Genomic DNA, 15,181 nt, shown 5'->3' with positions numbered 1-15,181 from the left:
TCTGTCCTCACAATAGAAGACACTAACCACGCTCTAATAATCATAGAAAATCAGGGGCAGAAAAGCCGCAGAATTTTAATTGTTATCATTGGAGAATTTTTAAAAAAACTAGGCAAGCTGGTGGAACTGGGGAGTGACAAGTTCCCTTCACCTGATGGCATGCCTCCTTGGGTCTTAAAAGGAGTAGCACCAGAAGTAGTGAACTTGTGAATCATTATCTTCCAAATGCTCCAGATTCTGGAAAGACCAAAGTGATTTATAAAACTATACATGTAACATCTCTGTTCAAGGAAGGAGGGAGGAAGAAAGTAGGAAACTAAAGGCCTAACATTTGTCATTAGGAACATGCTGTTATCCATAATTGAGAAGACAGTAGCAGGACATGTTAAAAATCATAATACAAGGAGAGAAAGTCATTGTGGTTTTATGAAAAATAAATTGTATTTGACAAAACTATTTCACTTACCACATCGTGCCACATAAAAATTATTTTCAAACGGGTAAATGATAACCAATGGAGTGCTATCAGGATCAGTGCTCAGGTCTCAACCATTCATAATCCACATGAATGACTTTGTCAATATATTGTAACTGCATTTGCTGACAACAGTAAGATAAGTAGGAAATCAAGGTGTGAGGAAGATAAATTAGATAGGACTTTAATACCCTCCTCTAAAGCATTTTTGCAGCAGGGGTTACATTTAATAGGGTGGGAGGGTGCCAGATTAGGACCATTGTTGCCTTGCTCCTCTCTGCCCCAGTGCTGGTGTGAGAAGACTCGTGGAACTTTCCAAACATGTTGCAAATCAAAGTCCTTAAGTGGACAATTAATGCCAACATAAGGGCCTCTTCCATTACCACTGGTATTCAACCTGAAAGATATGGCAGTCTCATGCAAGGTGCCTGAAAAGCAAGTGCTGTCATATTTGCAGGATCTTAAGGCATTCAGTGCCTTAGTAAGGGACCTGACTTTGGGGATTGATCGTTGCTGAAAGCCCCTCCTGACCTTATAGTCAATATCTCATTATGCATCTCCTGCAACTCCCACCTGATGACCACTGTCCCACCCCCCTCTTGCTTGTGGCCTGGATCCCTCACTAATGCTGGGCTTCTGGTTTGTGCCTTACTGGCAGCTGCCACCACTCCCTAGTACTGATGACAATGGACAGCTGCCAGTTTCTGTTTGGCTGACAGCTGAGAATCATGGGGTGGATTAATCTCATGACCTTCCTTGGGGAAGGGGAACAGAAATTCCATCTCTCAAGTGGTGCCATTGCCAGGCAATGGTTGCTGCCACCAGTGAAACTGCCTCAGGCCCTGGACTGCCAAGTGAGTCAGGCAAGCCTTTTCCTCTCCCAATAATCTCATTCTTCTCCTCAGAAGACTGCTCCCATTTCCCCAAATCCTCAGTATTCAGTATGTTGCCACCTTGCCTTCACTGCAATTGTCCAGAACGCAGCACGCCAAGACTGGACAAAACAGCAGAACTGATTCTTTACAGTTCCACCAAGGCCCTGGCCAAAAAACTGCATTACATCTGCGGTTTGCATCAGTTTGGGGTGATGTCATAAGTAGGTAAGATGTTCACAGTCAGTATCCCATGTACCCCAGTTACCAACCTTGCAAATTACCTGGACACTCAAACACAGCAGATACATGAGAGTGCTCCAAGATGTAGAAGTCATGATAGCTGCCAGCAGGCACATTTCTCCTGGACATGGTAACAGTGATCAAAGATCATCTTGGCGTTGATCAAATGGTAATGCTTCCAGTTGCTGAATTCTGCAGTGATGTGACATGGCCCTGACAGTACAACATGTGTACAGTCAGTGGCACCCTGCACCTGGGGGAAACCAGCTGTTTTTTTTTCAAATCCTATCATTCAGGCTACAGCATTGACCTCATCACCGAGAAAGAAAATCATCAATCTGATCTTCTACATTTGGTAGTGGTCACGGTCCTGATGCATTTGTGGGGGCTCAACTGAGAGATCCCATACAAGCCTACCCGTCATTCTCTGGAAAGAGTTAGTCACTTTCAGAGCCACTGGGAGAGAATGGCCTCTAATCTTTGAGTCCTCAAGTCCTGCTCTAACATCCAGCATAGGATATAGGAGTCTTCATTGACACTGCACCACGCTTATCTCCAGAAAATAGAGTCATGGGTGAAAGTTTCTGGTCCCACTGTGGACCCAATTAATCCAGAAGGGTGATGCAGCTGTGACCTCTTCCTGAGCTGGGTGTTCCTTGTCCTGGACAGGGGTCTGTTGTTGCTCCTGGGCCAACTGTTAGCCCTTCTCCTCCTGCACCTGTCGTCTTGTTCTCAAGAAGGTAGCAAATGTTTGGGCACGTGAGTCTTGCAAGCAATGTCCTACATTGTAAACAAGAGGAGCAAATGAAGGCTGCACACACTCCTCCATGTAGTCAGACATGCTGCACTCTGCTCGTGAGCATTGTGTCTTCATCATGCATTCAGCCCCAGCATATGCACCATCTGAAGGCCGTTACATCAAAAAGGAGGGTCTGAAGCAAGTAATGAAGCAATTATCTCCACTTCCCACAGCACAGTTCTGGGTCACTGTTGATCAGTATCTGCCTCTTCTTAAGTCATTGACTGTTACTTCTGCTTCATTGAGATGCCAGTGTTCAACTTTCAAGGATCAATGACATGGTGCAGTTAGGCACTAAAAGAGCAAGCACTGATAGTGCAAGTGAGCACCCCTGACCTGAAGTGTAGGCTGGTCCAATCCATAAAAACAACAAATGCTGGAGATCACAGCCAGTCAGACAGCATCCATGGAGAGAAAGCAATCTAATGTTTCAAGTCCAGATGACTTTCATCAGCTCCTCCTTGATTAGAGTAATTATCTGTAAACAGTTTCTGTAAACAGATCATGTCTGTTTTAGTTTTATCTGTTTGTAGAACAGTATTGGCCTATGACCGTTTTGGGAAGGCAAGGTCTTTTGTGAAAATGTAAACATACAACTTTCACTATCATGAAATAGTTGTATGCATTGTTAATAAACAGAATGGGGAAAATAATATATCTTGGGGAACTCATATTGTTGCAGACGCCACACTTTGAAGCAGAAAATATTATATTAGTCAATTGTTCACAAAGAATTATCATTTTAGCTAGCTTCAATAAATCACAACCTACTTGGCAAAGTGTGCTGATACTCAAGCCATTTCTGGGGTTGTCGCAGAAGTCAGTCAAAGTACTCAAAGTCTCCAATTTTTCTATCTGACGAATTGTCAACATATAATTCTACGAGCTGAAACTCTAACTTCCTTAAATCCATACACACATTCAGACAGACACAGAGAAGCAAACATGAATGTGTGACCGATGGAGAAAAATATTGGGGTAACACAGTTCAGCGGTATCAGTCCACAGGAGTCAATGAGGCAATCCTTTTGCTTTCCAAATCCTTCTGATATCTGAGCAGTTTATTCTCCCAAGTTCCTTCAGTGTTTTACTGCAGACACATTGGCAACTGGAATCCTAATTGTTAGGTTTTTCAGTCACTGGTTAGAGGCAATGGCTTATTGTAAATGGTAGGAAAGAATAGCTAGCTATCTTCCATGTTTTGTTCACTTCACTGCAGAGAGAAAAAGAAAGAAAGAGGGACATTTTCTCTGTTGCAGTCTGGAGGGTTCTGCTCCTGTATTGCTCGCACTCTGACTGTTCAGCTGTCAAACAGCCAATCAATGATTTGTTGTCATGTTGATGACTCCCACAACTAATCCAGATTGCCATTCATTAACCTATCTCTGGGTGAATCTTCCTCTACACACACCAACAGTGCATGGTGTGACATGTTCTCCGACTACTTGTAAAAAGCAACACTGTGCATACAACTCACAGAGTTCTCATAACTTATTTTGTTGCAGAAACTCCTTTTGTGGTCCTTGGTTTAAAGCAGTCATTCTCCCATTTTGGTACACCCAAAATAAAGAAAATAAAAAGCCCCTACATAATGCAAATGAATAAAGTGTAATGAGGCACTGCCTAAATTCTGCTGATTAGTTGATTTGATTTTTTTAAATTCTAATTGTCCCTTCCCACTCTTAAACTTACAGACTTGTGTTAAAATATGTTGTACATCAATGGCTGCACTCACGTCCTCCATCCAAACTGACATTCATCGTGCATAAACTAACAACCTTCCCAATGTCTGTGCATGTGAGTCTTTTCTGTTGAATAATGATTAGTAGAAGGAAGCCAGCTAACTATTTTTTCTCTCTTTTGGGTTGCCAAATCTGGTTGATCATATTCCTGCAAGTTTCACCTCATGATCAACTGTCTTCAAACACCCTAATGCCCCTTTCCTTCTCTAAATAGCACGAAGCTAAAATCAAAATGGTAAGCTATAACTATGATCTTCATGGTCATGAATAATCAGATGTACATCCTACTTCATTCATTCGTGAGAAGTCTATTTCTGATTTCAATCTCTTGTTAAATATATAGCTATTTATTATTATTTTTTAATGGGATGTGTGTGTTGCTGGCAAGGACAGCATTTGTTTCCCAATCCTATTTGCCATTGAACTGAGTGGCTTGTCAGTATATTACAGAGGGGGGTTAAGAGTGAACATATTGTTGTGGATCTAGAGCTGCAGTGTAGGCTGGATACGGTAAGGATGGCGCACCTCTTCAAGACTATTAGTGAACATACAAGATGATCAGAGGATTAGATAGGGTAGATGGTGAAAGTCTTTTTCCGAGGATGATGACGTCAGCTTTTACGTGGGCATAACTACAAATTGAGGGGTGATAGATTTAAGACAGACATCAGAGGCACGTTCTTTACGCAGAGAGTGGTAAGGGCGTGTAATGTCCTACCTGCCAATGTAGTTAACTCAGCCACATTAGGGAGATTTAAACAATCCTCGGATAAGCACATGGATGATGGGATAGTGTAGGGGGACGAGCTGAGAATAGTTCACAGGTTGGCGCAACATTGAGGGCCAAAGGGCTGTTCTGCGCTGAATTGTTCTATGTTCTATGTTCTATGAACCACATTGAGTTTTACATGATAATCATTGATAGTTCCATGGTCACAATTACCAAGGTTAATTATCAAGCCTAGAATTGTTAATTACCTGAACTTAAATTCCATCAGCTACCATGCTTGGATGTAAACCAGTATCCTGAGAGCATTTTTTTATGCCTTTGCTTTATTACGTCAGTGATATAACCATTATACCACCAACTCATGTATAAATTCCTATCAGTTAACGTGTACTTTCTTTTCAGCTAGAAAACAAGAACTTGAAGATTCATTGACGATGGCTAGAAATGTGATTGAGCGTCACTTTGTTGAAGACCATTGCACTGAAATGACCAAAATTCCTTTCATCTGGAATGTGGATACACAGGGGCCATACTTGACGCTTGACATGAAAATGTCTCATCTGAAAGATCTAGTGTTTAATTTTATGTTTGGAGTAAAAGCCCACAGGTATATTTGTACTCCGGGACCGTAAAGAGATCCATTTTGCTCTATTAATTGATTTTTGAACAATAGGATAGCTGTCACACCTTGCAACGGATCTATCCACTAACCAATAAATGTCGCAGCAGAAGCCTTGTTGTTTTACAAGTCACAGAAAGAGTTACCAATTAATTTAGTAATTATAATTATGGACCTAATCTTCCAGTTGACAGGGTTTCCTTGTGAATAATTATTCAATTTTGATTTTATTTTAAGCTCACACTCTCCCATCTGTTATATTTCAATATAAGGTTCTCATACTCATGTAATAATTTGTGTGAAAAACATGCCTTAGTAATTGTAACTGAATACATCTTCCTCACACTATGCAAAACTGAACTGTTTGGATGAGGCTAAGTGCTGGGAACTTTAGGACAGGATAGCTGAGTCATGTCAGTGTCAGGTGATGAAGAAACAAACAGGGAAAGATGTACTTGACCTAATCACAGAATCACAGACTTGTTATGGTGCAGAAGGAGGTAACTCAGCCCATCATTTCTGCACTGCCCTCTGAGGGTTTTCACTTATTGACAATCTCATCTTTTCCCCCTGACTCTGCCCATTGTTTCTCTTTAAATAATCATCCAGTTTTCCCTCTTAAACGACTCAATTGAACCTGCCTCCACCACACTACCAGGCAGTGCATTCCATATGCTAACTACAAGTTTTGTGTAAAAACATTTTCTCACCTCACCTTTGCTTCTTTTGCAAAACACTTTAAAACTGTTCCCTGGAGCTCACTCTGTTTATGTGTGGTATTAGCGTCTTTGTATTCCCAGATGTGACCAGAACCATTATAGAGTTACAGAGATGTACAGCACGGAAACAGACCCTTCGGTCCAACTTGTCCGAAATCGCCATCAAATCTCCTGTTAGCCTCTCCAGTCAAAGGAAAACAGTCCATAAGATTTTAAGACCATAAAATGTAGAAGCAGGAGTAGGCCATTCAGCCCATTGTATCTGTGATGCCATTCAGTGCCATCATGACTGATCTGATAATGCTCAACTCCACTTTCCTGCCAACATTCCATTTGCTTTCCCTATGACTGAACTTGAGTACTAGTTTTTGTGATTCATGCATGCAGACTTCCATATCCCTCTCTTCTACTGCTTTCTGTAGTTTTGCTCCATTTCAATAATATTCAGCTTCTTTATTCTTCCTGCCAAAGTTTATTGCCTCATATTTTACCATATTATATTCCAGCTGTCAAGTTTTTGCCCACTTGCTTAATTGGTCTGTATCCCTCTGAAAACTCTTTGTGCCACTTCACTAGGTGCCTTCCCATCTATTTTTATGTCACCTGTAAACTTGTCAACTGTATATTTACTTTCCTCATCTGAATTATTAATATGTATTGTAAATAATTGCAGCCTCAGCACTGATCACTGTGGCAGAGAGAAAGTGAGGATTGCAGATGTTGGAGATCAGAATTGAAAAATGTGGCACTGGAAAAGCACAGCAGGTCAGGCAGCATCTGAGGAACAGGGGAATTGACGTTTCGGGCACAAGCCCCATCAGGAATTGGGAGTGGGGGTGCTGGGAGATAAATAGTAAGGTGGGAGTGGGAGCAAGGTAACTGGGAAGGTAATAGTCAGATCCATGTGGCACACCACTATTTACAGTTTGCCATTCTGACATGCCCCTTATCCCAACTGTCAGTCTTCTATAGTTAGCAAAACCATTATCCACACTAATATACAACGTCTAACATCATGAGCTCTTTACTTATTAAGTAGCCTAATGTGTGATACCTTATCAACACCTCCTGAAAATCCAAATATATGACATCTGTTATTTCCCCTTTATCTCTTCTACTTATTACTTTCTTAAATAATTCCAATAGATTTGTCAGGCATGATTTCCTCTTCATGAAGACATGTTGATTCTGATTGATCATATGATGTATTTCTAAACAACCTGCTATAATATTGTTTATTTTAAAAGACTAACAAACTTACAATCACAGATGTTAAGCAAACTGACTAATTGTTACCTGGTTTTGTCTCCTCTTTGAAAACAAAAGTGTTACTTTGGCAGTTTCCCAACTATCTAGAACTTTTCTGGAATTTATGGATTCTTGGAAGGTCCCTACTGTGCACCCACTATCTCTGAAGCTACTTCTTTTAATGTATTAGGATGTAATCCATAAAATCAGGATGACTTATTAGTCTTTAGCTTCATTAGTTTTGCCAGCACCTTTTTTCTCTTGTCAGAGTTATTGTGCTTCTTTCCTCTCCTCCTTTTGCTACTTGATTATTTAATAATTTTGAAGTGCATTTCAAATATTCTACTGTGAAGACTGAGACAAAGTATTTATTTAATTCTGCCATTTTCTGGGTCCCCATTATTATTCCCCAGCCTCAATCTCTAAGAGAACTATGTTCACTTGGGTCTGTCTCTTCCTTCTCATATATTTGAAATTCCGAATCTTTCTTCATTGCTGAAATGTCTCATCCACTGAATCATTCTTGGTAAGCTCTTCTGCACTGTCTTCAATGCGTTAATAGCCTTCCTGAAATATGGTGCCTATGCCTATGCACAATACTCCATCTAAAATCTAACCAGTGTCTGACATAAGTTCATTACACCCTCCCTCTTCTTGTACTCTTAAGTCCTATTTATGAAGCCCGGTCTACTGTATGCTTTATTGACAGCTCTCTCTACCTGTCCTGCCACCTTTCTTGATTTATGTATATGTACACCCAAGTCTCTTAGTTCCTTAACACCCTTCAGAATACTGCCTTTTGTTTTGTACTTATTCAGTATCCTCTTGAGCCTGCATGGAATCATGATTCTATGGAGGATGCATAAAAACCTGTAAAGGGTGGATTTAAGGTCTACTTAATAGACAATAGACAATAGGTGCAGGAGTAGGCCATTCTGCCCTTCGAGCCAGCACCACCATTCATTATGATCATGGCCGATCATCCTCAATCAGTATCCTGTTCCTGCCTTATCCCCATAACCTTTGATTCCACTATCCTTAAGAGCTCTATCCAACTCTTTCTTGAAAGTATCCAGAGATTTAGCCTCCACAGCCTTCTGGGGCAGAGCATTCCATATACCCACCACTCTCTGGGTGAAGAAGTTTCTCCTCAACTCTGTTCTAAGTGGCCTACCCCTTATTTTTAAACTGTGTCCTCTGGTTCGGGACTCACCCATCAGCGGAAACATGCGTCCTGCCTCCAGAGTGTCCAATCCTTTAATAACCTTATACATCTCAATCAGATCCCCTCTCAACCGTCAAGCATAATCAAGCCCAGACACTCCAATCTTTCAGCGTAAGATAGTCCCGCCATTCCAGGAATTGACCACGTGAACCTACGCTGCACTCTCTCAATAGCCAGAATGTCTTTCCTCAAATTTGAAGATCAAAACTGTGCACAATATTCCAGGTGCGGTCTCACCAGGGCCCTGTACAGCTGCAGAAGGACCTCGTTGCTTCTATACTCAATTCCTCTTGTTGTGAAGGTCAGCTTTCTTCACTGCCTGCTGTACATAAGTGACATAATCTGACACAATTTTAACTCTAGCCATTTAAATTTGAAAAAAGTCTGCTTCCTTCTCTTAGAATAAAATAAATGTTTACATGTTAATGGAGTATTGATTGACAGGCCACTTATGAAACTTAGAAAGAAGCATTAGTTTATTTCTCTCTTTTTGCTATTTCAGTAGACCCCATTATCTACATTTCCAAAAGTTTGTTGTTATTGCAGAACTCATTATGAATGCTTGGCTGATTTTCAATAGATCCAGAAGCACTTCTCCCACAGAGTTCTGTATAAATATTTGGATAGTTTGAGTATATTAATAAAGGTTTAGCTGATTTTGACGTAGTTAGTAAAATAGACATTAGTTTTCAATGGAACAACCACTTGAGAGGAATTAGATTTTTTGAATAGATTTCACGAATGACAGTTTTTTTCACTGTCAAGTATGTTTGAGTGAGACCTCTATTAAAACGTTCAAAGTTTTTTTTTGTTCAGCCACATGGCTTCTGAGGTGTGTCTATACTGGATAGCAGGTGAGTTTTTTGGAGGATATGAGTGGACATACGGGGAGACATGAAGGTGACATCAGGAATATGAGGGGGTGAAGGTGTGTGAGAGGTGAAGCCTTGAAGGCCTTGCAACCTTTTATATAATTGAACCAATGTCCAAGAGAGCCAAGGTGCACTTTTTAGCTAGCCTGTCTTAGCACTTGTCCACCTCCTAACCACTTCCTGGGCTAGTAAGCCCAACTTCTTCAGACCCTCAGCTTTCCCAACTTCAACGAGCTGAAATAGTGCATGCAATGGCCTTTATAGAGGTGCCTTGTTAGTGAAAATATGCCCCTTAGATGCTTCGTTTTCAGTGGATATAAATTGTCAAACAGCCTGGTTTCTCAGCAGGCCCTTTCTTTGCAAGGTTTCTAAATGAGGCTTCAGAATGGCTGGACTCAAAATGTACAAAACCAATTACAATATGAAAATGATTTGCATGCCTCATTCTCTTCACAACATAGGATTTTAAAAATAAACATCTCTTTAAATGAATTGAAAGAACTACAGTTTGAGAGCCTGTGTCCCTTTGTGAACTTGCGTGAGCTGAATGTGTCGCTCAATTCTATTTGTAGGTAAGTGTCAGTTTCATTGATAATCTTCAGTATGTTTCTATCAAGGCCTCTTAACCTTCCCTTTCTACTGATTTCCTTTTGTTATTCCCTTCCTGATTATTTCCTTCCTGAATCAAAGAGGTAAAACGGTGATGAGTTGTATTTGGAAAGCCTTACACACTATGTTTTTATTCGAAACTTGCTCTCTTGATGATGACAGATTACAGCATTATTTTAGTCTAATCATCATTGATTGGTCCTTGAATTAGCCAGAGCATCTGCAGTCCTCAAACTGTGACACAACAACAGTATAGAACAAGTTGATAAAAGAGTGACAATGAATAGTTCTGAGCAGACAACCTACAGACAAGTCCCACCTTGAAAATGTTTGGAAGTGAGTGAAAGGAATTCTGAAATAATTAGGATTGCTTAATATAACTTAGAATATTCAACTGGGAGCCTAATGTCTCGTTAGATCACTCTAAGTCTCAGGGAAAAACTTCACTAGAAGGTTAACTCCTCAAATGGTTTATTTTCGATTTTGTAGATTCTGCAAAATTTAGATATGTGGGGGAAAGGTTTTGGGGAAGGAGTGTGATTGATGGACTAAGTGACATATGCATGAGATCCTTGTTCTTCAAATTACTACTGTCAGATACTAAATGAATATAAAAAAGGCTTTATTCTCAAAGGATTCGTGTGAGGGGTTGATAGAATGAGTTGGGAGTTAACTATTTGCACAAACAGGAGGATTGATAACCAGAAGATATATTTTTAAGGAAAATGGCAAATGAACCAGAGGGGAGATGATACAAATTACGTTATGCAGCGATGTGCTATAATCCGGAATGCACTCCCTGAAAAATTTTCATGGGGGTGTTGGGTAGTTACATGAAAAGGAACAATATACAGGGCAAAGGCCGGGTGCATGAGACTAATTGAATAGCTCTTTCAAAAAGCTGACACAGGCTTCATAGTTGGAATGACTTTTATGCTGAATGATGCTATGAATTAAAGGGCTATTTCAAAGGGTAGTAAAAATGACAACTGAAAGATTTAGGGATTCTACCCATGCTAGGATAGTGTGTTAAGCTAACAGTTTCAGTCTTGCAAATAAACCGCCCTTCACTATGCAATAAAGGTAGTAATCAATTATTATTTAAATGCACCTTTCGCTTGTTAATTGCTGCAGAATTGGCTTGCAAGTACAAGCATCGCAATTTTTGGATGCCATTTGTCCTTCCTGGATATTTACTGGGTTGAATTCAGGAAACACCTTATTGTACTCTTCATTCCCTTTCTCATGTGATCTCAAACTTGAGCCATTAAATCTCTCTCTCAGAGTCTATAGGCTTTTAATTGAAGTCAGTAGCATTAAATGCTGGTCATATTATGGCAGGCAATGTGGCACAATCCATTTTGCAGTACTGCCCAAGACCAATTTTTATCACTAAATGGAAAATTGCCAATTAAATTAATAACATCATTTTGTACTTCATCATCAATTGTTGAAGTTTATTCTCTCTCTCTTGATGGATGTGTATGTTATGTTTTGCAGTATTTCATGGCTCAGTGCTTTACCTCTCCTGATGATTTTGAACCTAGCACACAATGAGGTTGAAACTCTCCAAGGATTAGAAAACTGCAAAGGTCTGACAGTTCTGAACCTCTCATACAACCGGATCAAGAGCATTGCCAACCTTCCCTTTCTCAACAGCCTGACTGAAATGCACCTCAGTGGCAACCAGGTAACACTTTAGTGACCAGCTTCCAGCTGCTTAACATTGTGGTTATGCCATAAAAGTCTGATGGCACGTTGGCTCAGTGGTTAGCACTGCTGCCTTACAGTGCCAGGGACCTGGATTTGATTCCAGCCTCAGGTGACTGTGTGGAGTTTGCATGTTCTCCTCATGTCAGTGTGGGTTTCTGTCACATGCTAAGTTTTCCTCCCACTGCCCAAAGATGTGCAGGTTAAGTGGATTGGCCATGATAAACTGTCCATTATGTCCAGCGATGTGTAGTCTATGTAGATTAACCATGGTAAAAGCGGGATTACAGGGGTAGGGTAAGGGGCTTAGTCTGGGTGGGATGCTGTTCACAGAGCCAGTGCAGTCTCAATGGGCCAAATGGCCTCTTTCTGCATTGTAGGGATCCTATGGTACTTCATGATTCTACAATTCAATGTTATTAGGCACCCTCTTTTGGGCAGAGTAGTGCCCCCCCCTCCCCCATCAGGCCAGGAGACTTGGTTTCGAGTTTTACTTGCTCTAGTGATATGTAATCTCTAGATTACATGTTTAATCTCTTTACACCTTTAAAGAAGTTAATTGGAAAAATAGATTAATTTTTTAAAACATTAGAAGTCCAATGTTCCTCAGTCTTGTGTCCTGGAAACGCTTCAACTTTCTACCTCTGTGAACAAACATCTCATTCAATTTGACTCAACATGGCAATGCAGTGGCAGCACAGTGTTCGAGCTGCTGAACCCGGGGCTCCTCTGCTATCATCTACTTTTATTTCTTTTTCCATTTTTCTTTTTTCTATTACTTTTGCTCATTTTTTTCATTTGAAGTTGTGCGGTATCTTTGGCGGGGTATTGGCGAGAGCAAGAACAGAATGGTAGCAGCAAGTTAGGTCAGTATGTGCCAGGATTCAGCAGCGGCAGCAACAGATTCAAGGAGCAAATTCCAAGGGCCTGCAGCGGTAAAGGAATGAATTCCAAGGGCCTGCAGGAGGGGGTTCCGAGGGCATGTGGGAGCGGGATTCGAGGGCCTGCGGGAGGGGGGACGGAGGGCCTGCGGGAGGGGGTTCCGAGGGCATGTGGGAGCGGGATTCGAGGGCCTGCAGGAGCGGGGACGGAGGGCCTGCGGGAGGGGGTTCCAAGGGCCTGCGGGAAGGGTTCCGAGGGCCTGCAGGAGCAAGTTCCAAGAGTCTGCGGGAGCGGGGTCCGAGGGCCTGCAGGAGCGGGGTCCGAGGGCCTGCAGGAGCGAGTTCCGAGGGCTTGTGGGAGTGAGTTTCGGAGGCCTGCGGTGGCAGTACGAGTGAGGTCCAAGGCGCTGCAGCAGTAGCTGGAGTGAGCTACAAGCACCTCCAGTGGCAGCTGGTGTGAGTCCAAGAGCCTGCAGTGGCAGTGGGAGCAAATTCTGAAGGCCGAGGGTGGCAGTGGAGTGAGCTCCGAGGGCCTGTGGGAGCGGGTTCTAAGGGCCTGCGGCAACAGTAGCACTGAGACCCAAAGCTTTGAGGAGGGACTATCGTACGGAGTTATGGTATTTGGATCTGGGATTTTCTGTTTTCTCTTGGTTCTGTTGTTTTTGTACTTGTGCTTGTGATTTTTTAAAAATTCTGCTTTTGTATTTTAGATGGTTGTTTTGGTTTTTGTATCTGTTTTCTTGGAACCAGATGGATCTTGTTCACTATGAGATCCTTGAATGGGGTTAACTTGGGCCAATGAAGAAACCCTGGTCGACTAATATAACAAGAGGATTTAGAATTTCCTCAGTTCAGGGAACTGACTCTGAGCTAGCTGGCCAAAGCCAGTGTACCGTGCACAATTAAATAAAGGGTGGCTAGGTGACTGGATACTCGTCTTGGTGCAGTTATTTCAGTATCTAAGATGGTCTTTTAAAAAATAAGTTTTTGTACCTAAGGTGGTGCCAGCGAACAGCGACTTTGTACACTTTTCACTGTACTCTTGTACTTCTGTACTTGATTACATGTGACAATAAAACCTAATTCTCCCTCAAGCTCCACAATACTTTGAAGTCAAAAACAGAAATACTGGAATAACTTGTTGTGGAAGAATTACTCAATGTTCTATAAAAAATTACCAGGAGATGCAGAAAACCCTTACAAAATTAAAGTTTAATCTCGCAAAATTAAAGCTGTCATAGCCAGAAAAATATCTTCCCTGACTGCCAACAAGCTCTTTGTTCTTCTGCAGTTTATACAGTTGTTGTTCCCGCACTTGTCCGATAACATTAGCTTAACCAATCATGCTTGCTTGCTTTGTCTTTCTAGGCTAATCATCATCTGCCACACTGGTTCCGTACAATACACTTAACCTATCACATTACACCACTATCATCTTCAGCATTAGCTCATCTACCAGTGATTTAACTAGCCTATCACAATGCACTACCATTATCTGTTACTGGAGCCCTGTAATATGATCCCAGGCATGCATTACAACACTAAGTTAACTACATAACTGCCAGAATAACTTCCATAAAACTCAATAGGTTTGCCTGCACTTACGGGAATAAAGCAGAGTTACAGTTTCAGGTCCAGTGACTCTTCATCAGAACAGTTTTTTTTCAGATCTGCAGCACCCACAGTTCTTTGTTCTATTACGCTTTGAAGCCTGTGTTCCTGAAGAGGAAGCAACGATTAGTGGTAATATCTGGACTAGCAATTCAGAGGCCCAGGCTAATGATGGTTACATTGGGTTCAAAGTCTAATGTGACAATTGATGGAAATGAAATGAAATTGATAAATCATGAAATCATTGTAATAAAATGAAACATGTTCACTAGTGCCCTTTAGTGAAGGAAATCTGTTACCATTACATGGTCTGGCCTGTATGTAACTCCAGACTCCTACATGTTTATGGAACTCAACTGTATAACCTCCCATAGAAAAGTCATTTAGATTCATACCATGTAAACAATTTTACATACACCACCAAAACCATCACCATTCCTGACCTATCCTTATCCTCATCAATCTACCTGTCCATCCACGATGATAGTGGTAAGAGTAACCACTGCACAGTTCTTGTGAAGATTCTCTCCCATCTTTACAGTGAGGATATCCTCCAATGAATTGTATGGACTGCCATCTTGCTAAATGGGTTCAATATTATACATCTCTAACAATGCAAAGTTGGGCATCTTTGAGGAACTGTGGGCCATCAACAACAACAGAAATGTATTGAACCTGAATTTGTAAATTCATGGTCTGGCACTCTACCATTATCATCTACCCATCAGATCAACCTTGCTCTGATGAAGAGTGCAAGAGGGCTTCCCAGAAGTAGGATCAGGCACAGCTAAAAATGAAGTGTCAACCCAATAAAGATGCAAAGCAG

At 41.3% G+C, this 15,181-nt stretch overlaps 1 protein-coding gene across 1 annotated transcript in view; it reads left to right on the top strand.

Annotated features, from left to right (window-relative positions):
* The window catches only part of LOC140466622 (uncharacterized), a 61,383-nt gene that overhangs the window by 691 nt on the left and 45,511 nt on the right, over positions 1-15,181 (top strand). The window contains exons 2-4 of the mRNA XM_072562071.1: positions 5,264-5,468; positions 10,006-10,116; positions 11,654-11,843. Coding sequence (XP_072418172.1) covers positions 5,264-5,468; positions 10,006-10,116; positions 11,654-11,843 — 506 coding nt within the window. The remainder of the gene's footprint in view (positions 1-5,263; positions 5,469-10,005; positions 10,117-11,653; positions 11,844-15,181) is intronic.

This window comes from Chiloscyllium punctatum, chromosome 44 (genome assembly GCF_047496795.1).
Source record: "Chiloscyllium punctatum isolate Juve2018m chromosome 44, sChiPun1.3, whole genome shotgun sequence".
Classification (NCBI taxonomy): Eukaryota; Metazoa; Chordata; class Chondrichthyes; order Orectolobiformes; family Hemiscylliidae; genus Chiloscyllium; species Chiloscyllium punctatum.
This window is presented reverse-complemented; position numbering and strand designations above follow the sequence as displayed.